This window comes from Cannabis sativa, chromosome 5 (genome assembly GCF_029168945.1).
Source record: "Cannabis sativa cultivar Pink pepper isolate KNU-18-1 chromosome 5, ASM2916894v1, whole genome shotgun sequence".
Taxonomy (NCBI): domain Eukaryota; kingdom Viridiplantae; phylum Streptophyta; class Magnoliopsida; order Rosales; family Cannabaceae; genus Cannabis; species Cannabis sativa.
The window spans coordinates 3,411,102-3,434,566 of record NC_083605.1 but is presented as its reverse complement, the minus strand read 5'-3'; the positions used below and the strand labels follow the sequence as shown (position 1 = coordinate 3,434,566).

The window sequence follows — 23,465 nt, the reverse complement described above, 5'->3', positions numbered from 1 at the left end:
CAAAAAATATAAATTTATTTTTTATCTTCCTACAAAATTAAATCTCTTAATAATTTATTTTTTATAATGGTATGAATTAGGATAAAAAATTTAATTTTAAATGTGGGATTGTATTGACTTCTAAAGTGAACAAGAGGATCAAGGCCTTCAAAAGAAATACTCATAAGAGAATAATTGATAACTAGTTGTGTTTGATTATTCCTTGTCTTTTGATGGTTTTTGTTATGAATGATTAATTCTAACAACTTTGTCAGATAATGAAAAAGAATTCTGTATACAACTCGATCAATAATATCAAAATCTGATAAATCAGTTCAACTCAACTTATTAAGAGGCTATCCTATTAAATTACAAAATTTCATTTTAGCCAATGATCCAATCAGAAATAATTAATTAAAATCAATGTATTGTAAAATGTTAAACGTTACATTAGGATTTACGATTTTTAATTTTGGATAAATGCTTTTGTAAAACAAATATTCTCAATTTATTAAAAAGTCTATACAAAATTGGGTGAAATAAGACCTATAAAACAATCTTTTCATAAATTGTAGTATTTAGGGTCAAAATCGAGCTCTAAATTTATGTGTTGTAAAGTTATAGGAATTTGTGCTTATTAGAATTTCGATAAGTAATATAAAAGATTCTATTTAAAATTTAATAATCAGAAGTTGAGAATTGATAATGATGATTAATCAATAACCAATAAAGAATTATTAGTGAGATTAATAATATCTCAATAAAGAAGTGGATCCCGAAAAGGGTAGTGCAGTAATTTGGCCCCATGGGACATATTTGAGACAAGAGTTAGGATTAGGGGACCTAAAACTTTAATAGTACTTGTTCATTCGAGTATTATAACACTTGTACAATGCTTAATTACCCTTTTTTAATCTAAACTTGCATAATTCCTAAAACATATAAGAAGATAATCTACATAATTAGTTTAGTGAAGCTAAAGAAGATTATTATCAAAATCAACCATGAGTTTGTTTAATTTCTTGTTAGTTATTCTTTGTTGGTAGACCGACACATCCTCTTCTAATGTGGTCACATTAGTTGAGGATGGTGGTGATAGAATGCGAGCAAGCTCAACCGTGTCTTGGTTGCAGTTGATGACACGGTCAAAGCAAAGATAGCGTCCATAGGCATTGTTGTCTTCGAAAACACAAATGTGAGCATCCACCACAAATTTGAGATCAACAGTTACCAATACTCCATTTTCATACATCTCAGCAGCTCCTTTCAAATAAGGGTTTGTAATTGTAAGGTGTGAGGTCATCAACAACCCTCCATTAATCGAGACCATGTTCAATCCTCGGTCCATGGCTAGCGCCCACGCTGTCTTCTCGGCTAGGGTTTTCGATAAGGCGTGCCACAACTGATCATTTGAAGGTGAAAAATGGTGAGTATTGAATAAGTAAAGAATAACAAAAATAAATGAATTAGATTAGTAGTAACTAATAGTACTTAACAACATAATTTTTAATTCTGTCCTTTTCAAAAGATAAATAATTTTTTCTTTCTTTCTATTTAATATCAAATTTTTACAATATTTTTATTATATGATTAAAATATTATATATTGAAAACACTATAATAATATAATATCTTTAAATAATTGTAAAACAAAATAAGATGGAATAATAAAATTCTTTTATATTTATTTTTTTTTTTCAAATTTGAAGTGTCAGGTGAATATCACCGTTAAATACCAATTGGATAATTACTGTATTGACTTTAAAATTTTACTTTCACGTATACACAAGTCTACACAATGGTCATTTAGTTGGTATTTAGCGGTTTTATTTAACTGACGCCTCAAATTTATAATAAAAGTAAACTTAAGGAGATTTTACCACAAAAAAAAAATAAAGAAATTAAATGTATAAAAACTAAAACATAAGGGAATTTCGCAACCAATTATTCTATATAATATTATATATCAAAGTATATATATTACCTTCAATTTTTCAATTTTTTAGATAAGTTGATATCACCGTTAAATATCAACTGGATTATTACTGTATTGATTTCGAAATTTTACTTTCACGTATACACAAGTGTTTACAGTGATCATCCAGTTAGTATTAAAAGGTAATATTTAACTGACGCTTCAAATTTATAAAGAAAAATAAATTTAAGAATAAAACGATTAAGTGTATAAAAATTAAAAAGAATTTCGCTAGGAATTACTCAATATAATATTTTACCTTCAATTTTTTGCATAAGTTGATATCACTCCAATTTCTTTCATCAAAATCAATAGTATTGGTAAGTTGATCCCTCCAAATAACAGCAGTAACTGAAGAAGTGAAAATCACTTTATGAATTGTATGAGTTTGAGCACAAGCTTCCAACACATTATGAGCTGCTCTCACCTCAACCTCACCCATAAATTCCTGCACCACACCACCACACAATCAAAACCCAATTTCATTCTCTATTAATACAATAATGGGAAGGACAGAGAGGCCATCTCTGATCTTATCTCATCAACATTAATTATTATTATTAATCAAACAAAAACAAAAACCCAATTGGGATTGAAAACTTACATCATAAGAGGTGTGATCATAAGGAGGCTCAAAGCAATAAAACAAAGCATAACAACCCTTTAATGCATTCATTATGCTGTGATAATCCAACAAATCACAATCAAAGATTCTAACTTTATTGGATTTAAATGATTGCATCAACAATGGATCACCTATTTCAACACAACAAACAATAAAAATCAATTCTTTTTTACTTTCTTTTCTCGATTGAATTGAACAAACAAACAGACAAACAGAAACCGAGCAAATACATACCATGGCTTTGTATTGCTGCATGGACAGTGTAGCCTCTTTGGATTAGACGATTTACCAGATTCGAGCCGAGGCGCCCCGAGGCATCCATAACACACACTGTCTTAGAAGACATCATAAGAAGTTGGTTGGTTATTTGAAGTGAAAAGTGATGGGAAAAGGAGGAAAGGAAGAGACTTTATAGTTTGATGTTTTTGGAGAGAAAGAGAGAAAGAGAGCATTGAAAGAATATGGTTATATGTATGTGTTTTGGAAGGTGAGAAGTTATGGTAGGGACAGATAGATACTTCTTAGTACCTACTTACTTACTTAGAGCATCTCTAATAGGGTAGTGCTAAAAAAGTTGTATATTACCATATTTTAGTATATTTTTTTAAAAAATTATTACTCTAATAATATTGTAAAAAGTGTGTTCTGATTAGTTTACAGGTTAGTTGATCGTTATTAATAAAATTTCATTGTATACTAAAAAAATATGTTAAATTTGACACATGCTAAAAGTTGTGTCAAATAATAATATGGTAAATAAAAAAGATAAAGTTTTGTAAAAATTAATAAATCATAATAATTAGTAACATTGTAGTAAATAAAAAAATAATATTTATTGTGAGTCAAATAGTAGATTAAATATAACACAAATTTATGTTTTTGTGTCAAATTTAACACAATTTTACATCTTGCATTGGAGATAGTCTTACTCTCTAATTTTGACTCAAAGATAGTGACAGACCCAATGAAGGACAAAGGAGGATTTTTGCCTATGCTCATTTTTTTCTATTCATTTTTTTAATGTATACAAAAAAAATTAAAATAGAAATTAACTATATTGAATAAAATAAGTGTGTCCCTTCTAAATAAATACATATAGTTATATTATTCGTATATTATATTGTTTTCATGAGTCAGCCAGTACTTAAAGTTTTGACCTTTTTTTTTAACTATGTATAGATATAGTCATATAAATAAATGTGATCATTTAAGAGTGAGTGATGGGAGGTTGAGAGTTGAGAAGAGTCCATAATATTGTAAACAACAACTATAACAAGAGAAATACTAAAGGGGACTACTGGTGCCTAGCACCCTCCTACGTGTCAATATCGCTATTGGTGCAATTAAGTATCGAGTCCCATATAATTTAATATAATAATTTTTATAGAGTATCGCTAACTAATTGCAAGTCGACACATTTAGAAGGTGCTAGGCACCACTGGTGCCCAATAGCAATGCTCCTATAACAACATCATAGTCATTAATGTGGTCAACTTTTGAGTTTGGGGCTTTAAGAAAACAAAGCCAAAAACAGCTATGTTATCATTTAATGCCACACACCACACCACATTCATGTACAACACGGCAAACCCTGTCATATTTATGATTATTATCAATGCTTCAACCTTCAAAAAGTTTTGTTTTTTCTATAAATATATATATATAAATATATATTTATAAAGAATTTTATTATTGGGCAGTAATTGTACCTAACACCTCTAAATATGTCGCTTTATAATTAGTTAACAATACTCTTTAAAAATTATTATATTACGCTATAAAAGACTTAATACTTAATTAGACTAATCACAATATTAACATGTAAGAAGGTGCTAAACACTACTGCTACCTTTTAGCATTTTTCATTTATAAATTATAGAGTAAATATTATTTTGGATCAAAAATTGCTAAAATACAAAATTGATATCTAAGCACTTTTATCAGTATCATACTATTATTAGTGTAATTAAGTATCAGGTCTCATATAATTTAAGAAAATAGTTTTTAAAGTCATTAACCAATCGTGGAACACTATCCATAGAAGGTATTAAGTAATACTGGTACCTAATAACAATGCTCTTTCAGATCCTGTGTTTAACGATTGGACTTTCTTTTTCATTAACTGATAAAATAAATTATATATTTTCTAAAATACAAATACGACTCTAAATTCAATTTCCGATAATTTTTTTTTAATATAACCAACTTAAAGATAATTTTTAATACAAACAAATATAAAAAACACAATTTCATTATAACAACTCCATATCAGGATATCATTAACTTCTATTTAAAAAAAAATAGTAAAATAGTATTTCTCATCTTTATATATGTATATATTTATACACACACTATGAGGTTTTGCCAGCTGTTTTGTTCAAACTTAAAGGAAAGGACCACATCCTCATGTGACATCTGAATTAGTACATTAGGAAATTACAATAATATTCTAATAGATAGATAAGTCAACTCCTTCATAGTTCATAATTAATGGGGTCCTAGAAAGAAAGGTCAAATTTTTCTTGTTCACTTGACCCTTTGGACATCAATTGAACCTTTTTCTTTGCTCCAATTTTTAAAGGATTATTTGTTATTAGACACCAGTAATACCCGACACTGCCACGAGCACGAGGTGGCATACCCTTTTAGCAATTCTTTATTTTAAAGAAGAGTCCAACCAACCTGGCTCTGCCAGCAAAATCACAGCTTTATCAAATAATATTATATTAGAGTACTATATAAATATAAATACATACATATATTATTATGTATTTTCATACCTGTTCTTAATGCTTACAATGCCAATGTTGGGTCCTTCCTTTAAACCTTTTTTCTTTAAAAGCTGTAATGGAGCATTTGAAGGCAACTCCAATGGGACACTGTCAACTTAAAGACGAGAAAAGCCAATTACGAGCTATTGGAGCCCTTAGGCTCCTCTGATGCAAAGAGTTTTACTCGATATAATAATTTTCTTACTCAAAACTACCCTCTCGAACAAAGACTCATTTATCCTAGGGCCTGACATTACCGGCCACCCGAGTTTCACCTTGTCCTTAAGCACGAGTCCCCATTCTCATATTTCATTGGTAAAAACAAAACTCTACATCAAACTAACAAAATCATAATATGTCCTTTCATTGAACTGAAAATATGAAGCAATTTCAGCTATTAGAAATATACAACAAATGATTTTTCCTTTCTTTCTTCTTGAGGCTGCATTGTGCTTAGAATGATGATAGTTCATCTGGTAGTTGTTGAAATTTGTCTGATAGAAACTTTTTGTACTTTTGTTGAAGAAGATCACTTGCTGAAATGAAGTACCCAACATTCAACAATGACTTGATTTGAATTATAAATTGTTATTATAACTCAAAGAAAATGGAGGCCCAAAATGTCATCACATGAAATTGGCTTAGTGGCAAGGTATTTACTTTTTTACCTTCAGGGGTTCGATTCTTGTTTACTTCTTTTAATTTTATAGAGAATATTTTTTTAAAAAAAATAGCATAGTTCGAACCAGGGTGAACAACGGCCAAGTATTATTAAATTTTTATATTAAGAAATTAAATGATTTATTTTTTCGGGGCCTCAGTTGGGTGGGGGCCTTAGGAGTGTGCCAACCCCGCCTACCCTTAAAACCGACCCTGCTCTAAGAGAAAGTAGTCATTAGAAAAATAAGGTCATTTTACCTTTGGTTTGTAGTGGTGGGATTGGGATGTTCTTGGATAGACATGATTCCACTAACTTGATGAAATCTTTCCCTAAATATATTAAAAAACAAAACTTTGTGTCAAATTAATGATAATAGGATAGTTAAAATTCTTGCAGAAACTTTATCGAATTGATGGACAAAATTACAAATCATAAGCTTTCGGGAGAGTTCGAGAGAATTGGGGCTCTCAACTCTCGGTGCCCTAAAACTTAAACACATCATCTTTTAATTAAAACGAAGAGAGTTAACAACTAAGACTAAAGTCTAGTTTAATCTAGTGGCTTATGAGTACTTGAAATGAAAGGTTCAACAAACCTGCCATTGTTTAAAACATGTGTGATTTTAGTAAATTACTCAGATTGAAACAATTTGTTAGCCTTGACATTAATCTCAAATAGTATAATTGATTAGGATTTTGGTGCTTAGTGGCTGAAATGATTGTTTAAGTGTGCCTAATTCTTAGATAGAGAGTCTTATGAGGATGATACACTATTGTTCCATTCCAATATTTGAAAGAATTAGTAAATAAGAATCTTATTGATATCAAAGAAAGAATTACCATTCTTCCAAACTTTTCGAGACACTTGGATATCTCCCCGAGTAAATTTTACTCAACATTCTGATAGGAATTTCCTATCATTTTGGTACAAACAGAAGCAAAATAAAAGAAAATAGAACCAAACAGTAGCAACAATAGGAAATAGCTAGTATATTGATATTAGAGTGACAAAGAGAACAAGTTTGCTGGGTATTCGAGAGACCCAGCTCTCTCCCAAGAGCTAAAAGCTCATTTAACTAAAATCATTCACACCCCAAAACTCTTCTAATACTCTCCTATATATACTCTCTCAATATCCCTCTTACAATGACCCATATACCCTTTTTATTTATCCTAAGGCCTAACACATTCCTAACCGAATTCTTAACTAACACCTTAGGACTATTAACATAGCTCAGTTAAAACATTCCATCTTGGCTCCGCCGTTAAGAATTTGATAACTCAGCATCTATAATCCTAATCAATTATATTTAAGAAACTACAGTAATATCATGGCCTAATATAAGGGTATGGAATTTCGTGTGAATTATTTAGAGAAAAACATTGCTCTAGGGAGATACCAAATTGTCTCGAAAAGTTTGGAAATTCATAATTCACTGAATTGGATCGATAGTGATACCAACAATTGTAAATGTAATTGAGGATTGCAAAGAGAGCTTTCAAGTAATTCAACATAAACTCACCAGTTAAGCTCTTTTCTTCGATACCAACATTAACTAAATATGAAGGGATTCGGTTCTCTTTTAACTGCAACACGAAAAAGAGGAACTCGAATGAATATAGGAAAAGTAACAAAAGATTTAAAACAAACTGCGTTAAGTTAACATATTGTAATTATCGAAGAGTTTTAAAATTAAACCTTGGAAAGAAGAGCAATGGCGAGGTCTAAAGGGTCAAGCGATGTAGGGCCTTTGCAATATGCTGGTAAGAACTTCCCGTTCTGATAACCAGCCAGGAAGTGATATGCCGCCTGGCCAGGAGAAAGCTTCGATACATAAGGGATACTACCGGTACTGCTTCAACAGAAAAGAGAATAAGGCAATTTGTTTAGGCATTTCGGGCAAGTTGGATAAGAAGTAAAATGGATAAAACAACGAGCTAGAACTATCATTTTTTTTTTTTGATCGAAGTGTATTACATATACATTTTTGAGTTACACAAGCTGGGATCCGATCCCAGGACCCCACTACACATGCACCCCCCAATAACCCTCTATTGCCATTGAACTAGCCTCAAGTGGTAAATAGAACTATCATCAGAAAGCCACTATATGGACATAGTTTATAAAACGAAAACACAAACAAAAATAACTCGACGACTGAAAAAGATCGAAATTTTTAAGAATAAATAGGATGTCCCCACGAACTATAAATCTTATAGTTATAGAGTTTTGCCCCGAACTATAAAAAATCGTTGTAAATCTTATAGTCATTTATTTAGTTTTAAAATGATACATTGGATACTTTTTCTTTCAAAACAAAGAAGTAAAAGAATAAGGACACTATCTTAGTTAGGTGTGTTCTTGTTTACCTATCGAAAGATGCAAGAATGTTAGCAACGGGAGGTTTAAATAGATTCGAACCGCAAGAACTTCCATTTTGAAACAACGTTGCAATGCCTTGAGAAGAAAGAACTACACCAGCATCTGCAGACACTAACTTATCTGCACAGCTCTTAACAACATTTTCAGGTGCAAACAAGAGAACCATAGAGTTGCCAAGGCTTAGAAGCCTGAAAATATCGAAATTTCCAGATGAATTGCAGCTAGAATGATAATGCATTGCAAATTACTAATCCAAAAACAGTACATGAAAGAATTACCTTGCAGATAAAGGGAGGCCTCCCCGAGCGCTTATGATAGGTCCAGACAAGGCAGCCAATGCTTCTTTAGTTCCATCCTTATCCGAGAAAGCTTTACCGCACATAACAAGCAACGAATGCTCGATATCACCAACTATAAATCCATCCTCACTTCCTTGAGTTCCAAGACCAATACTTTCTGCAACACCTGCACTGCATGTTTCGAAAAGAAAACAAAGAAATGATTAAAAATGGTATCTTTGGAGTAAAAGAGTGGGAGTGAACATTGAGCATACCCTATAGAAGTAGCAACATAAACTGTTATAGGACAAGAGTCATGAGAAACTGCACGGGAAGAAGTCTGCCAAAGAACATTAGAAAGTGATAACGCAGCAGTAGGACTCTCGCTTATCACACGAACTTTTGCATCAAATTTCGGTGATGAACCAATGGTTCCATCATGAACAAAAACATTTGAGATGGATGATATGTGAGTTGTGACCTAGCAAAAAACCAGAGAACAGAAAGTATAATGGTAAGCAAAGCTCTTTGTTGGGATAGATTGGACATGCTAATATTACCAAAGAAAATGATGATAACAACAGCAACAAAAGCAGTTCAGATAGCTTTTCAGAGACCAAAAAATAACTTAAATATAAGGGAAGAGTAAAAATGCCTTGCTAGACTGTGATATGTGCTACCAATATTTGAACAGGCAGTACATCTCCAAATCTTATACACAAGTTGATAGGCCTCCATTGACCTATGTGTATGTTAGGAAGAACAAGGGAAGTTATGGTAAGGCAGCAGCCGGGGAATAGAAAGTTAGCTGAGTAGAGGGTCTCTAGCGGGGTGTCGAGTATTTCGGTATGGTTTGTAACTTTTGAGGGAGAGAAGAGACATCTAATCTAGAATTCCCGGGTTAAGAAATATCAACTCGGTTTTTCCTGAATTCTACTCTCCTAATTCCATTATTCATGCTGCATTACACTGATTTGACAGGGAAAACCTACCACAAGTCATGCATTTTCGTATTTTCATTTTCTAATACTAGGGTTCCTGTCTTAACCCTACATTATTTGGAGACCAGGAAACTATAACAATTGGTACCACGAATGGACTCGAATCTTGGACCTTGTGGGAGCAACCACATGTTTGATCATTTGAGCTACCCTTCTTAAGTTTTCTACTCAGATCATGCATAACTATTCAAAGAAATGCTATTTAAGAAAATAACTATCTAAAGAAATAAAAATAGAGTCTCTCTTCTCATATCAAGGTACAATGAAGAGTTTGTTATGATTGGGTAGATAGTAGCATAAGTACTGAAACTTTTATGTTTGTAAGTGGCATAAATTTAATGTTTATTTTTAGCGGCATAAGTATCCAATGTTTGTAAAAGTGTAATTTTTCTCTAATTTTGTTAGTACAGACTCTATTATTGTCTTAAACAGGGCACATATAAGGCTTAAACTCTAGATCATTGGATCTATATAGAAACATATAACATCAGTTACTTCCAAATATTTTTTTAATAAATTCAAAATGAAGTCTATACTGACGAAACTGAAAGATAATTACAGTTTTACAAATATTGAGACTCGTGCCGCTAAAAATAAACATTAGGTTTATGCCGCTTAAAAACCTAAAATTTTGGGTACTTATGCCGCTTACAAACCTGTTATAATACATTCAATCCAACCAAAGTTATAGCATAAAACAAGACATTAAATTAAAACCAAAAACAAAGAGCTAAGACATGCCTGCTTTAAGAGTTTGTTAAATTGTGTCTTTGATATTGTTGAAGCCCCTTCAAGGACATTTCCTCTAATAACAAGAGGAACTCCTGACAAGGACTCTGAAAAGAACTAAATTAGTTAATGAAAATAACAACTAATGTTTAAAGTTAAAGCTCAAATTTATAACTTACTTACCTGTAATGATTGCATTTGCACCATGTTGTTGAAGCTCATAAGAGTTTAAGTTATAAAAGACTTTGTCTTTCACATGAATTATACCCTTTGAAGCCAATGATGCCAAGTTAATACCATAAGACAATCTCCGGCCTTTTCTATGGAAATACCAAAATGCAAATCAAACACCAAAAAGAAAGAAACTTTAAAAGGTGTAAGTAAGCTTTTTTTTTTTATTACGATTATTACCAATGATTGGGAAAGACAACTGTTTCAGCTTCATCCTAGGCAGCTGGGACTGCATCATTCTGCAAAACCCAAAGAAAGATGAATCATGTGTTGTTTAGTTCCATTAGTTTGAAGCATATGATCCTTAAAGTAATGAAACAAAAAAGTGAAGTGGTTACACTTACATTTTATACAACAATAGAAATATCCTTAAACTAAAATCTCAATTATGCAAGCACCCCAAAAACCCAACATTAATAAATAACCAAATACCACCAAACAACAAAAAGATGACATTTTTAACATGAAGAGAGAGAGAGAGAGGAGAGAGAGAGAGAGACTGAAGAAATGAATGAGCTTCCAAATAACACAGTTACCCTTGAGAAGAAAAGACTCAATCTTTGACTGTTTATACCTCTAGCACAGTTTATGGGCCTTTATATATTGGGCCAGTCCAGTACTTATTAGCCCATAAAGTTTCTGCCTTTTTCTGGGCACAAGTTGAAAACTACCCATTTTTATTACACATTAACCAAATATAACACCAAAATAATTTTAATTGTTAAATACCCTCTTTTATAATCAAAGTATCAAATATAACCTCACATAACTTATTAAAATTAGAGTTTTTAAAGCACATAATGAGAATATAACCTATAAAACTGGATATAAATTAAAAAAATAATAAAATGAAGGTAAAAATTAAAATAAAAAATAAAAAAGTGAGTATAAAGTGTAATTTCTTCCTTTCTTTTTCTGAGTCCTTAGTTTTGGCCCATAAATCCAACATATTAAAAGGGAAATTTACATCATTTACTAACTTTTCCAATAATCTTACAATTATACTGTGACACGCTCAAAATAACATTTTTACTGTTTTTTTTTTTTTTTTTTAATTTGGCAGTATACTGCCTTGATTCAAAGATATGGACATTAGTATAGGGTTTTATATATTATGTGGCTTATAGGTGTCTTTATGAGGTTTAACCTCTTCATTTTTTAAAATAATGGTGCTTTAAAAAAGGATGATTTGACAACTTTATTATTACTTAAATTTGAAATTGAAGACAACTCACCCATCACCCACGTGATTGCCATTCCCAAGTTTATAAATGTATTTTGTTTCTCTCTCTATCTCTTTTTGTGGGTTGATGTTTATAGAAAAATTCTTGAGATTGGTGTCAAGATAAAGACCATCAACCAAGAACTTTACATAAAACTCTTCTCTCCATTCTTCACTATTTCAAAAACTTACAAAACTCATTCCTTTCATTCATTTGTTCAGTTCTTCTTCTTCATCTTCTTTTCTTTTCTTTTTATTTTTTTTTTTAATTTTTTGAAGTTCTTAGTTATGTTTTTTTTTTTTTGAAAATATAAGAGTTAGTGTGATTTTTTTTTGTTCTAATTTTCTAGAACTTTCTTGCAAATATAGTGCATTTAGTATTGAGGATGTGCACAACATAGTTAATTTTTGATCATTTTTTTCTTTTATTGTTTTATTTGTTTTAGTATTGTTTTAGTATTGTTTTACTGTTGTTTTTCATGATTTATTTATTTGATGCCGATTTCACTGCCCTTGCTCCATCTCGCTGGAATTAATAGGTATTTTCTGGGTGTTCTCGTGTTGTTGTAATGATTCTGTATGTGAGTGTGGAAGATGGAGGCTATAAATACATTTCTTCTTCGTTTTCTTTGGCTATTTTTGTGGTTTTTTTCTTTTGGTTCTCCTATAAATATATTTGACGAGCTCACTCACAAGAGAGTTTTGAGGTGTGTGTTTCTTTTATATTTTTCTAAGTAGTTATATTTGCTTCATTTGTTTTTGTGTTGTTTCAGTGTTGTTTTAGTAGTTTTTTTATTATGATTTTCTACGAATAGACTTGCAAATATAGTTGATTTTGCATCTGGTGTAGAGGTGTGTGATTTTATTGATTTTTGTTCTATTTTTTTATGCTTGTTTTTGTTATTCTTTAATTTTCTGGTGTTATTGTAGTATTTTTTTAGTAGTGTTTTCTTTTATTTTTTTTAAGATTGGAATCTAAGTACACCCGATCAGAATATTAACATTCTAGAGTAGTAACTTCTGGTTATAGCCAATATCACTGGAGAGTTTGCTGCTCTTCATTTTCAAGTTCTATGTTCAAATTTTTTGGTGTTATTGTAGTATTTTTTTAGTAGTGTTTTCTTTTATTTTTTTTAATATTTTTTTAGTAGTGTTTTCTTCATGTAATTGTGGCTCTCACTGGAGAGTTTGTCATGTTGTATAAAATGTTGATGGAACGTCCTAATTGGTTACACGTGTCAAAAATGCAATAAAGATAGAGACTACTTTACTTCTAGGGTGGTCCTTGATAATATATATTATGTATATAAAGAATCTAAATGAATGTTGACTATCATGTTGTACACGTGTAAGATCATCTGCTTACGTGGCACCGAAAGGCTTATCTAAAGGACACCTATCTCATTTTATTTTAAAATATAGTTGAAGTTTCTTATATTGTTATTGCTCAAATAGATGTTTACAATTATACAACTTTCATACATATCATGGGTTCAGAAACTTTGATTGAAGTAATATTGGCTATATTCCTTCCTCCAGTGGGTGTTTTCCTCCGCTTTGGTTGTGCGTAGTAGCTGAAGAAATTCTTCAGAGTTTCATTGTCCTTGTATGCTTGAATTTGTTCTACTTCTAGGTGATGTTTGTCTGTTATTAGCTTCGCATTGTTGATGTCGATTTATGGATCTTGTTTTTTACTGTTGTTTTTAAGTTTTTCTACCATTTTTTCAGCAACCAACTTAGCATAGTCAACTATGTCGTTTTCAAATTCTCTTATTTTTGACTCTCCTCCTTCTTCTGATTGGTGTTTTAATGTGTATGATTCTGTTGTTCTTTGTGTTGTTTTCAAGTATTGTTGTGTTGTTTTTGAGCATTGCCACATTTTCTTGAAATAATTATGTTCTTTTTCCCATTGTCCATTGCTCTTTATGAGAACTGGTATAGATTCCATGTCCTGTCATTTTTCACAATATTTCATTTACTTGGCCTTTTTTTCATATTAAAACAACAGTAAAACAACCATACAAAATAATGTACACTTTTTATTATTAGTATTTTTATCTATTATTTCTATGATCCATATAATTAGCAATGATTATGTATTAGTAACGCCAAAACAACATTAGAACAACCCTAATTTTTTGAATGAACAATTGTAGTAGTTTCTCAAGTATAGTTAGCAATCATTTTCTGTTAGAAACGCCAAATCAACATTAGAACAACCTTGATTTATCAATTTGCATCATAAATTAAACAACATCACATTATTTTTTTCGTTTTTTTTAACTTCAGATCTAAATCTGGTTTTTTTTTTTTTTTTTTTTGTAGTTTTTTAAGAATTAATTTGATTTGGGTTTTGTTGTGTTTACCTCTGTTTTTGAAAAAAAAAAAAATATCTGTAAATCTTGTTGTTTGTTCTTCGACTGTCCTTAGATTTAGTAGGGATTACTCTTCGCCGGATTTAATGGTTTTTTCCTGGTTATCTCCGATTCCGGCCCGTCTCCAACCAGGAAGGAGGTCCCGTTTTTTGTGTTTTTTTACTGTTTACAGTATAAAAGTAAAGTTATTGGGCTTGGGCAGTATAAAAGAAAAGAAAACGGGCTTGGACAGTAAAAAAGTTATGTTAGCCGTGTCCCAGTATATTTGAAAACTTTTGGTCAAAAAGCAGTATTTATGTAAATTTCCCTATTAAAAACCAAAGACCACCAAACAACAAAAAGATGACATTTTTAACATGAAGAGAAAGAGAGAGAACAAAAGAATGAGCTTCCAAAGAACCCAATACTCATGAGAAGAAAAGATTCAATCTAGACTATTTATATATAGAGGAAATTACACTTTATACCCTTTTTATATAGTCCTTTTTTATTTTTACCTTCTTTTTTAAAATCTATCATTTTTACATATTTTTTTAAACATTGTACTAATTTTGCCCCTGTCACTTCAAGATACTCTCCATGTGATTCTCTTATGTAAGAGTATTTTGGGTACAATACATATAAAAAGAGGTATGTTTCAAATAAATATAAAATTAGAGGTAAATTTGATTAATTGATGAATAAAAGAGGCATTTTTCAACTTACCCCCTATTTATACCTCTAGCACAGTTTATGGGCCTTTATCTATTGGGCCAGTCCAGTACTCATTTTAGCCCATAAAGTTTCTGCCTTTTCTGAGTTCTTAGTTTTGAGGAGAAGAAAAAAAAAAGGTCTTAAAGACATTTTAAGATTGTTAATGATTATCATTTATCAACATCATCAAAACTCCTCCCAAGTCCCAAAACCCAACCAGACCAGTCCCAACTTCACAGGCCTCAGCCTCTTCCCTCAGCTCTCTGATTTCTTAAAATCTCCGACAAAGCTCAAAAAACCGTAGGAAGGAAACATTCTCGGATCGGCTTAGCTTTTTGTCTTCCACTCTCTTCCACCAACAACTCCCACATATCAAAATTTGATTTTTATTTCAAAGGTAAAGACTTTTCTCCATTTCTTGACAACCCAAAGATTCTTTCTTATTAGTAAAAATTCATATCTTTGCTTTAGTTTTTGGTTAACCATTTTGTTAATATGACTTAATACATAAATATATGTATCAAGAAATTCACTTTATGCATCAAATTCTTTGTCTTTTTTATTATTAGGGCTTTTAATTTAAGCCAAATGAGAGATTATGCAAAATTTTAGTCAATGGTAATTTGTAATTATCAACATTTTGTAGAGTGTTTTGTAAAAATAGCTTAAAATTTTTATTAGCAAAATAATCTTGTAGGGTCCCCTAAATGGCCATAAATTTATACTAGTAAATTTTAGTATTTCATATTGTTTATTTGGCAAATTTCTCCATTTTGTATTTGCAACTTTGGTAAGTAAAGAAAGAAATAATTTCATTGGTTTGTTTTCTTGGAAAGATTCTTAGAAATTTTGTGTTTGGTTTTGTTGTGTAGTATAAGGTTTCCATCGTTATGGGCTCAATTAGACAAAAGCTTATACTTTATTTGTGGGAAGAGATTCATTACAATGTTTATGGAGCATATGAAAAGGTGCAGATTGATTTCTAGTTCAGTTGAAAATCAAGTGCTTGGTGGATGCAAAGTTGATTTGAATATTCCCACAATGTCATCATCAATGGATAATTCTAATGTCATAATACCAAACCCCATTGTTGAGCCTCATGATGGTATCGAATTCGAATCTCATGAGGATGCATATACATTTTACAAGGAGTATGCTAAGTCTGTTGGATTCGGTACAGCTAAGTTGAGCAGCCGTCGATCCAGGGCTTCTAAGGAGTTTATTGATGCGAAATTTTCGTGTATAAGATATGGGAACAAACAACAATCTGATGATGCTATTAATCCAAGACCTTCCCCGAAAATCGGTTGTAAAGCAAGTATGCATGTGAAGAGAAAACAAGATGGTAAGTGGTATATTTATAGTTTTGTAAAGGAGCATAATCATGATCTTTTACCTGCTCAAGCTCATTTTTTTAGAAGCCATAGAAATGCTGCTGATACAATGAAGAATGATGTTAGGATTCGCAGACGAAAGAACTTAGCTAATGTGTCTAAATTATTCAGTGCTTATCAAAATGTTGAATGTTTAGAGAGTTATTTAAGGAATCAACACGATAAAGGACGATACTTGGTGTTAGAATCAGGTGATGCTGAAATGTTGCTTGAACATTTCATGCAAATGCAGGTTGATAACCCGAAATTCTTCTACGCTGTTGATTTGAACGAAGAGCATCGATTGAGGAATGTTTTTTGGGTTGATGCTAAAGGAATGGAAGATTATTCTAACTTTAATGATGTTATATCTTTTGACACAACATATTTCTCCAACAAGTATAAAATTCCTTTGGCACTCTTTATTGGAGTGAATCATCATACTCAGCCTACTTTACTTGGATGTGCTTTGATTGCAGATGAGAGTCTTTATACTTTTGTTTGGTTAATGCAAACATGGTTTATAGCAATGGGTGAACAAGCTCCAAGAGTTATCCTAACTGATCAGAACAATGCCATCAAAACAGCTGTTGCAGCTGTTTTCCCGAGCACCCGACATTATTTTTGTTTGTGGCATGTAATGGAGAAGGTACCGAGACAACTCGAGTTTTTGGGTATGTGGCATGATAGTGTTATGAAGAAGTTTAGTAAATGTATCTTTAAGTCTTGGTCAGAAGGACAATTCGAAAAGAGGTGGTGGAAACTGATAGAGAAATTTAATCTTAGACAAGTTGAATGGATTCAGTCCTTGTATGAAGATCGAATGTATTGGGTGCCTACATTCGTGAGGGACATATCTTTTGCAGGTTTGTCTACAACTTCTCGATTAGAAAGTTTGAATTCTTTGTTTGACAAATATGTTCAACGGGAAACATCGTTGAGGGATTTCATGGAACGGTACAGGGAAATTCTTGAAGATAGGTATGAAGAAGAAGCTAAAGCGAATTTCGATGCTTGGCATGAAACACCCGAGTTAAAATCTCCATCACCGTTCGAGAAACAAATGTCTCTTGTATATACTCACGAAATTTTTAAGAAGTTTCAAGTTGAAGTTTTGGGAGCGGCTGCTTGCCATCTTAAGAAAGAAAATGAAGACGGGACAAGCACAACTTATGCTGTTAAAGATTTCGAGGATAGTCAGAATTACATAGTTCAATGGAACGAATCAAAATCAGATATTTTTTGTTTATGTCAATCATTTGAGTATAAAGGTTATCTTTGTAGACACGCGATTGTTGTTCTTCAAATGTCGGGTGTGTTCAGCATCCCGTCTAAGTATGTGCTGCAGCGATGGACAAATGCTGCTATGAGTAGACATCCCATTGGTGAAAAGCTAGATAATGTTCAACGAAAGGTTCGTCGTTACAATGATTTATGTAGACGAGCCATAATATTGGGCGAGGAAGGATCTTTGTCCGAACAGAGTTACAATGCAGCTTTAAGTGCCATAAAAGAAGCTTTGAAGCAATGTGCAAATTTGACAAACTCTTTAGAGAACAACACAAGACCCGATACCTCAGCCGTAGTAGGTGGTGTTTGCACCGTCGATGCAGAGAATCAATGCAGCAATGCCTCTACTTACGAGGTATCCGACGTTAAAGTGACCCCAACGCATAGTGTCTCTGAGAGACCCGAGCCTGGGAAAGAGACCGCAAGTAAAAAAGGAAAGGTGAGTGAGTTGATTTTGCTTTTGAGTAAATACTGTTTTGAAACTTATGTTTTTGCAAAAGTTATTGATTGAATTTTCTAAAATATTAAAATAAAACTTAATAATAACTCGATCTAGAAGTGTTACGACAAGACTGGATAAATATTCTAACAAAATTATCGAAAGTAGAGCTAAAGACATTCTTAAAATATGTTTGTGTGTGTGTGCAGTTACATCAGACAACAGAAGCTGCAAGTGTTGTCACTCATCAAGGGAGCTTTCACCAAACGGTATGAACATTCGAACGTAAATCATTTAATAAAAACCGAAATTATGTGAGTTTTGATTTTCCTTTTGTTTGAAAAGCAGGAGTTTTCTGGATCAAACATGATGCAACAGTTACAAAATGTGGTAGTACCTACACAATTACATAACATGAATATGATGCCTCCTCCTCCTCCAACTGCAATGTTTCAAACTGTTTCAGTAGCTCAGTTCCATAACATGGCTGCTGCTGCTGCTGCCGCGGCCGCCTCAACCACTCATCTCCATCACAACAACCCCAGTCTTCCTCGTTGATGCGAAATTCTCTTGTAAAAACCGAAACTTTATTATAGAAATATGTACAGGTACATACATGGATTGAGTACTCACTTACTCTTATCACTAACTGAACTGGCAAAAACCTTTAGGCTCTCATTGGTTTGAGGTAATGAAACGAAAAAGTAATAAAATTCTCATTATTATTTATTTGTTTCTTTTTATCTTTTATTAAAAAATTATAAATTTTATGAATTTTTATACTTTTTTATAAAAATATGATTTTCTTTCTTCAAATTGAAGAAAAAAATATGAGAAAATCAAGTAAGGGTAACTAGATACATTCAGGTAACCAGAGGGGTAACCAGTTACAATAAGAGGTAATCAGGTATCGTATGCTATTTTTCTATATTTTTTTTTTTACTTTTTTCTAAAATTTTCTAAACTTATACTCTCAAAATCATAAAAATGAAAATTCCCTTCTTTTATTGACAGTAGTATGAAACTAAAATTATTCGAATGACTGACCCAATTTGCAAAAACCTTTATTCTTTTCAAATTTGACATCTTTATACGACTTTTTGTACATTTCATACATGGATTCGTACCAACTACCCCATTTTGCAAAAAACAATTAGGTGGCGTTTGGTTGGAGGTAATGAAATGAAATGGAATGGAATGGAAAGGAAACAATTTTTATTCCATTCTTTGTTTAGTTGCATTTTAAAGTATTGGAATGACATTCCAATGAAATGCTCTTTCCACTATTTTGGTGGAATGGCTATTCCAATGTAACAATAAAAAAAATTTAATGATTTTTTTATTAATTTTTTTTATACATTGTAAATTTTATTCCATTCTTATTCCTATTTTCATTCTCATTTCTATTCTTATATTTTCATTCGTACGAAAGTTAGCATCTTTAAGCAATTTTCTAATTAGGCAACAAATTATGGATTCTTTTCACTAGGTCATATGAATTAAAAATAAACACTCTCATTCACTCCCTCCAATCACACAAACCCAATTCGCATAAACCTTTATTCTTTTTAAAGTTAACATCTTTAAGCAACTTTCTATAACAATTAGCCATCATATGAATTGTCACACAACAAACCTAAATCTCGAAAGACCTTTATTCTTTTCAAAGTTGACATCTTTACTTACATCAACTTTTTCTTTTTGGCAAAAATCTTAAATTTCATACCCAAATCCAATCACAAAACAATGCACCCTTTGCACTGATCTATCTTTATCTATTTTTTCATCAAAAAAAATTGGAAAACTTACAAAAATACTGGAATTTGAGTTAACTTTTACAAAAATATTGTCACACGGAAATTTTTTCAAAAATACTGTGTTTTTATAAAACACAAAGCAGAATAACTCAAAACAACAGTACAACACTAGTAAAACACCATTAGAACACCAGTGAAAACTTAACACAGTATACTGCAGTATGAAACTTATAAAAAAGCACAGTAAAAAATACCGCCTGGCAGTATTTTTGTAAAAAAATAGCAAAACTTAGTATACTATGTAAATTTCCCAAAAAAATTATTCTAATTTTTTTTATAGCCGTCCACGTTATAGTTATTTAAGACATCATACAAAATTTTAAAAAATTTAAAACAATTTATAATTTAGAAACAAGTGTTTAAACAATCTATTTCACACGTGTATAAAATAAAAAAAAAAAATCACGTATACAACATACTATTTTAACTATTTTTGGCGTGTTAAATTTTTCTAAATAATTTAAAATTTTGCTGTATATTTTAAATAATTGCAACATGCACAACTATACAAAAAATTGGACTAAAAATGTAACACCCCACTTCAAGTCTTCATTGGGCCTTCTCCACGAAATTGTGAGTCTTATACACGGACAGGTCACTATGGCTGCTTCACGAGATTTTCCAACGTGCAAAGCAAACATAACTTTGAAGTTCTTAAATAATGGACTACCAAGACGCACACCATTAAGGGTGTGTTTGGAAGTAATTGTATTACATAGTTTAGTAATTACACTATATTTTAAAATGCAAGGTCTGTTTGGATATAAGGTGATAATTACATATGAATTCATAATATCTTGTTTGGGAAAATACACATTGAAAAATAATATTTTTAGTAGCTAATGTTTAATATGGAAAGTTTTTAGTAATTACACAGTCTAATTATATCCAATTCTCATGGGGCCATGAGAATTGGAGAGTGTAATTGGAACCCCTCAATTACTTCTAATTACACAATTAGAGTGTAATTACATGGTCAGACAAACATGCCAAATTGTGTAATTACTTCCAATTACACACAAATTCAATTACTTTGTGGCATTCTAAACGCACCCTAAAATTTTTTTTAACTGTACAATCTCATACCTATACAGTCTCAAAATCATCAATTTCTCCGATATATAATTGCACAACCTACTCAGTATTTTCTCTTAGTATTTCCAAAAAATGAATCACTGCATCTCACCTACTTAATATTTCTTCTTACAAATCACAAGTCATCACAAAAAGTTTTCATATCAAAACCTGATAAAAATACATGGGTACACTTTCCTTTAAAGGATACATTCTACAATTTTCCAAAAAGCATATGCCGACTAAAAAAGATACCAAATTTGTAAAACAATGGGAATGGGCTTGGCCAGTATTCCCCAAAAACACATATAAAAGCCCTCTAAACCCCAAATCTAAAACAACAAGAAAGAAAGTAACTCAAAAAGATCCTTCCTTTATTGATATTTTCAGTTTAGAGAGAGAAAGTAGAGAGAGAAAGTAATGACAAAACCAGATGAAGAACAAACCCACCACCCTCGTTACAGAGTCGGCTACGCATTCGAACCCAAAAAAGTTAACACCTTTATCATACCATCCTTCATCAACTTAGCAAACCTAAATGGAATCGACCTCGTACAAATCGAACCCACAAAACCCTTACTCGACCAAGCCCCATTTCACTGCATAATCCACAAAATCTACGGCCAAGATTGGAAACAACAACTCACAGATTTCAAATCCAAATACCCAAACACAGTAATCGTCGACCCACCTGAAAAAATCCAACCTTTACACAACCGCGTCACAATGCTCGAATCCGTAACCCGAATCCGAATAACCCAACAACCCGAAATCAAAATCCGAATCCCAAATCAAAAAGTAATCGAAAAAGACGAAACTTTAGAAGAAATCGGTTTAAAATATCCGGTGATAGCCAAACCCTTGTTAGCCAACGGCGGCGCGTCGTCTCACGAGATGTGGGTCGTTCTAAACAGCAAAGGGTTTGAGCGCGTGAAGGATCAAACGCCGTTACTGGTTCAAGAATACGTGAATCACAACGAGGTTGTTTTCAAAATCTACGTCGTCGGAGAACACGTGGAGTGCGTGAAACGCCGGTCGTTGGCGGATATTCACGTGACGGCGGAGGAGGACGGCGGCGATGGTGGTGGAGAGTGGAATGGGGTTTCGATTCTGCCGTTTTCTCAGATATCGAATTCGGCTACGGTGGAACATGAGAGTGAGAAGGTTGATGAAGCTGTAATGCCGGCGCCGGAGCTGGTGAGGGAGATCGGAAATGAGCTGAGAAGGGAATTAGGGCTTCGATTGTTTAATTTTGATGTGATCAGAGTGAGTGGAGAAGAGAATAGTTATGCTGTGATTGATATCAATTATTTTCCTGGATTTGCAAAATTACCACATTTTGAACAAATCTTTACAGATTTTATTCTTGGTATTTGCAAAAATGCCACAATTGATTAATTGCAAATCATTTGCAATTAATAATAATATATAAGTATGATTATGTATAATAAGTATTTTCATTCTTGTTATGAGTTATGAATGAAGGGAGTTTTTATTGTAATAATAATGAAATTGTAATTTGTTGGGATATTTTGTGTAATTTTCTTATTTGCATGGTAATAATGTAATGTGTCATGTGTTTCTAAGAAAATGAGTTTAATAATTTATATATAAATATATTTGTATCTTTTTATTTGAATTCTCTATATTATTATTGTCCCACCTTGGAATGAGGAATGAAGGTATTATTATTCTAACAATGCAACTAGATAGTTTTTAAGTATTAAGGTACTATTCAATATCATACATAATACATATTAAAGTGAGAAATTTTGAAAGTGGTGCCTATCATTTAAATTTTTAAGGTATCATATTATTATTATTATTATTATTATTATTATTATTATTATAAAATATCACTAATATCATAATTTCATATTTTTACTCGTCTAAGTATTAAGTTTTATATAATTTTATTTAATAAATTTTTAAAAATATTGTCAATTAATCATAAAGTATTATTGATGTCTTATAACAATATTCTAATGACATTACTCGATAAATTACATACATAAATAGTAGTATATCATGATGTGGCATATTGTAAGTGATTATTGTGTTTTTATATTATTTATTTAATTAAAATATGAGAGATTTGATACTAAATTACACTAATAATAATATTATATGCTTCTTAGCATTTTTCAATTAATAATTATTCATAATAAATATGGTGTTAAATACTTTAGTGTAACTAATAGCAATGCAACTATATATTAATTATTAAAGAGAAATGCTAAACTTATGGTGTCTAGTAATAGTAATAGACATCATTGATATTTTATAATAATCATTATTAAAATAAGAGTAAATGTAATTTGTTTTTTTTTTTTTGGAATTATGACACTTAGGGCTTATTTGGTACGCCGTATAAGGGTCGTATTGTATTAAATAATAAATAATACTATATTTGGATAAAATAATGTATTGTATTAATTATTACGATAATAATTTTTAATACAATGTATGTTGTATTATTTAATACATAACAAATGATATGTATTAGCTTGTATTATAATATTTATAAAGGATTTAGGATACCCAGACCCCG

The 23,465-nt window shown here is 31.4% G+C and overlaps 4 protein-coding genes across 5 annotated transcripts; 2 read left to right on the top strand and 2 right to left on the bottom strand.

Annotated features, from left to right (window-relative positions):
* Positions 1-656: 656 nt before the first annotated feature.
* Positions 657-3,099, bottom strand: LOC115715897 (cinnamoyl-CoA reductase-like SNL6). Its single transcript, XM_030644574.2, has 4 exons — positions 2,813-3,099; positions 2,558-2,709; positions 2,213-2,401; positions 657-1,381 (listed from the first exon to the last, which is right to left on the bottom strand). The coding sequence occupies exons 1-4, from the start codon at positions 2,925-2,927 to the stop codon at positions 956-958; spliced, it is 882 nt and encodes a 293-aa protein (XP_030500434.1). The 5' UTR covers positions 2,928-3,099; the 3' UTR covers positions 657-955.
* A 2,275-nt stretch (positions 3,100-5,374) lies between these two features.
* Positions 5,375-11,151, bottom strand: LOC115716875 (uncharacterized). Its single transcript, XM_061115266.1, has 11 exons — positions 11,132-11,151; positions 10,812-10,870; positions 10,584-10,715; positions 10,413-10,507; positions 8,946-9,151; positions 8,671-8,862; positions 8,380-8,580; positions 7,709-7,862; positions 7,533-7,596; positions 6,268-6,339; positions 5,375-5,885 (listed from the first exon to the last, which is right to left on the bottom strand). The coding sequence occupies exons 2-11, from the start codon at positions 10,867-10,869 to the stop codon at positions 5,803-5,805; spliced, it is 1,257 nt and encodes a 418-aa protein (XP_060971249.1). The 5' UTR covers position 10,870; positions 11,132-11,151; the 3' UTR covers positions 5,375-5,802.
* Positions 11,152-15,041: 3,890 nt separating this feature from the next.
* Positions 15,042-18,752, top strand: LOC133037771 (protein FAR1-RELATED SEQUENCE 4-like). Of its 2 annotated transcripts, XM_061115265.1 has the most exons (5): positions 15,062-15,318; positions 15,794-16,266; positions 16,774-18,023; positions 18,233-18,292; positions 18,372-18,752. In XM_061115265.1, the coding sequence occupies exons 2-5, from the start codon at positions 15,867-15,869 to the stop codon at positions 18,579-18,581; spliced, it is 1,920 nt and encodes a 639-aa protein (XP_060971248.1). In that variant the 5' UTR covers positions 15,062-15,318; positions 15,794-15,866; the 3' UTR covers positions 18,582-18,752. The 2 variants fall into 2 exon arrangements, with proteins under 2 accessions (XP_060971247.1, XP_060971248.1); XM_061115264.1 differs by having other exon boundaries at positions 15,042-15,318; positions 15,794-18,023.
* Positions 18,753-21,334: 2,582 nt separating this feature from the next.
* On the top strand, positions 21,335-22,312 carry LOC133038085 (inositol-tetrakisphosphate 1-kinase 2-like). Its single transcript, XM_061116132.1, has one exon. The coding sequence runs from the start codon at positions 21,335-21,337 to the stop codon at positions 22,310-22,312; it is 978 nt and encodes a 325-aa protein (XP_060972115.1).
* Positions 22,313-23,465: the final 1,153 nt, after the last annotated feature.